Source organism: Phalaenopsis equestris, unplaced genomic scaffold (genome assembly GCF_001263595.1).
Source record: "Phalaenopsis equestris unplaced genomic scaffold, ASM126359v1 Scaffold200445, whole genome shotgun sequence".
Taxonomy (NCBI): Eukaryota; Viridiplantae; Streptophyta; class Magnoliopsida; order Asparagales; family Orchidaceae; genus Phalaenopsis; species Phalaenopsis equestris.
Window position 1 is genome coordinate 2082 of NW_018220266.1, and position 3397 is coordinate 5478.

General features: G+C 35.8%; 1 protein-coding gene across 1 annotated transcript; it reads left to right on the top strand.

Annotated features, from left to right (window-relative positions):
- Positions 1-1609: 1609 nt before the first annotated feature.
- Positions 1610-2755, top strand: LOC110035871 (polyadenylate-binding protein RBP45-like). Its single transcript, XM_020740181.1, has 2 exons — positions 1610-2157; positions 2246-2755. Exons 1-2 carry the CDS (start codon positions 1762-1764, stop codon positions 2753-2755), a joined length of 906 nt encoding a protein of 301 aa, XP_020595840.1. The 5' UTR covers positions 1610-1761.
- The last annotated feature ends 642 nt before the right edge of the window (positions 2756-3397 follow it).

Below are 3397 nucleotides of genomic sequence, written 5' to 3' on the forward strand. Positions count from 1 at the left end.
TCCAAGATTCTATCCTGATATTAGTTTCATTAGTTTCTTGGACTAACTTCTTTACCCGCGTTCGCCTGTAATATAGGAACCCTTGCTTATTTAACACTAAACCCGGGTGGCGGTGTAGCAGCCATTGGACAGTTTTCACTGTATTCAGGCTATACAGCTTGTCGCTTCCAAGAGACGCATTAACACTTACATAATGATCAAAAGGATTCATGTCATGATTTTTTTTCGACAATTTTTACACTGGTTGTCGACTACGTAACACAACCCTCCACTTTTCACATTCGGGCTTGAGACCGATAATGACAGTATTCAAGGGCCGCTACGTCGTTATCATTTGTATAAATAAATTAATTTTTTTACTTTTATAATACAAATATCTCAATATTTTCATTTATATTATACTATTTTACTGAGTTTTATAATCCAATATTCAAATTCATACAACATCATCAATCTAATTACAATTTTATAAAATCTACATTAAGCCTTTATGATTTCCTCTTATCCCCCATAAATTTTCAATACATTTCTCCATTCTATCCACTAAAAATTTACTCTTCTATTAAGAATCCTATTATTTGTATGATTTAAGAGTTAGAAATATAATTTTAGGAATTTCAAATCCTCTGATTTTAGTAATTCTCATTTTAACCTTACAATTATTTAAATATTGAATAATTTAAATCCAATCATTAATAAAATTTAATTGATTTTAGATATTTTCTATCTCACAAAATTTAATCCTAAAACAAATTAACAAACTTTTTATGAGAATTTAACAAAAATTAATAGTTATCAGGCCTAATTATTTTGAGATTTTAACTATTACAAGTTTAATGAATTTTGATTTATAAAATTTATTAAACATACTTGAATTAAATTCTAATTGTAGCCAACTTTAAAAATATTTTTTACACTCATGCAAACATATATTATTAAATAAATTAAATAAATTTATGAAGAATGATCTATTTATGATTTAGGGTTTGTTTGGGGTGGTTGGAACTTATTGAATAATTTGCTGATAAACTGATTAAAAATAATCTGCTTGTAAGCTAGGTACGGTGTCTATTATAAATTTTTATTTTTTTGGAGAAGCCAGAACGCTGCCAGAAAGCTGCTAACACACCTAGATAAGTGCTGTTTGAAAACACCGTTTACCCAAACAGTTCAGGTGCATTTTCAAAACGCCATCGCACCAAATAAGCTGCCCCAAATAGACCATTAATGAGCAAACTATTTTTAATGCTAATTTATTTTTTCTTGAGAGAATTAAATTAAACACTCTTTTTTATTATTATTAACTAAGGTAGCATATAAAAGTTTTAAAATTATAATGATGCAACAATAATTCTAAAATTTGATTGAAGTATAATAATCAATTTTTTTTAATAATTAGAATCATTTTAGTTATGTAATTGAAGAATTATGAAAATTTTATGACATAATTATTAAAAGATAATATTCTTTTTTAAGTCACATATTTAAATTTTTTCTTTTCATATATATATATATTAAGAATGGAAAATACCAACCTTTTGTTATATTCTCATCACCAGTCATTATTCTTGGATCGCTCGCTCCTTCCCATCCTCTAGACCTATTCTCATCACCGGTCATTATTCTTGGATGGCTTGCTCCTTCCCATCCTCTAAACCTGTCGGCTTTTGCTGCTAAGATTAGGGTTTCTTTACCCCTTCCTTTCCCCTTCCTTTCCCCTCACTTCCTTTCGAGGATTTAGTTTTTCGTCCCTCTTAGAGAATGATGCAAGGCGGAGGGATGGTTCCGCCTACCTTGGACCAGCAATATCAGATACCTCCGCCGCAGTATCAGATCCCGCCGCCGACACAGTCAGTTCCGCCGCAATGGGGAACGGTTCCACCGCCTGCACCTCAACCGCAGTACCCTCAGCCGCAGGTGATGCCTATGTGGAACCAGCAACCAAGTCAGATTCCCCCGGCGCAGGCTATGCAGCCGATGCCCCAGCAGCAACAATTTCAACCTCAGTATGGCGCACCCATGCCGGCACCGGCCAACGTTTCCCTCTCGGCGGCGCAACCCCAGTTCGCCGACGAGGTTCGCACGCTTTGGATTGGAGATCTGCAGTATTGGATGGAGGAATCATACGTCTATAGTTGCTTTGCCCAAAGTGGGGAGGTTACGTTTATCGACTAACCTCTTTGCGATTTACTTTTCCCGATCACAAGCTCGTTTATGAGTTACTCATTTATAAAGATTTTATCAGGTTGTATCCGTGAAGCTTATCAGGAACAAGCAAACTGGACAATTGGAAAGCTATGGTTTTATTGAGTTTGCTTCTCGTGCTGCTGCTGAAAGAGTTCTTCAGACTTACAATGGAGCATTGATGCCTAATTCTGAACAAGTTTTCAGGTTGAACTGGGCATCTGCAGGTGGAAAAAAGGGAGATGAAGCTAATGATTTTACCATATTTGTTGGCGATTTGGCATCTGATGTTACAGACTTCATGTTACTAGAAGTATTTAGGAGCCATTACACATCCGTTAAGGGTGCAAAACTTGTTACTGATAGAATCACTGGCCGTTCAAAAGGCTATGGATTTGTTAGGTTTGCAGATTCGAGCGAGCAGAATCGGGCATTGACGGAAATGAATGGTGTTTATTGTTCTTCTAGACCTATGCGGGTTGGTCCAGCAGCTAGTAAGAGGTCTGCGGATGCACAACAGCACGACTCTGCAAAAGGTTATAAAAAAAAAAAAAAAAAAACTAAGCTATGAAACACATATGAGCCAGGCCCGACAGGAGGAGCTTAGCGGCACCTACAGAAAAGAGTTAGTCATAATCATTACTTGCTCCTCCTTGTTACACGTGTGAGTGTGAGTTTCAGGCATGACTCTCTACAATAAATTTGACCTAATATACTACTACACACATCTCAAAATCAGCAAGCATGCAAGCACAATAAAAAGCACAAAATGTGATGCCTAACTAGGGCAAACAAACTCGCAGAGGACAATATCCACGACATCAAAAAGGACTACCTAACATCCTAGTCCTTAACCTAGCACACCATCTTACATAGTGTCGTAACACATCTACCTATGTATAGGGTTATGTCACAAGGCTAGGGTATGTTTTGATGGGGTCGCCATCTCCAGCCTCATTCTAAGGATCCCAGAATTTTAAGAGGTATCACTAGATGCAAGTTTTATGAAAGCTTTTAAAAAGTTTGACCTTACATATGGTATAAAGTAGGGATGCAAGTAATCTCAAAATAGATTTTGAAAACATGATGCATAAAATAATAAAAATATGTAAATTTTTATGCTTTTAAAATAGTCCTTAAGAAATACAAAGCTTAGGCGGCATCTATTAGACTCCTTTGAATCTTAACACAACATACACGTGCTGGTCCATGA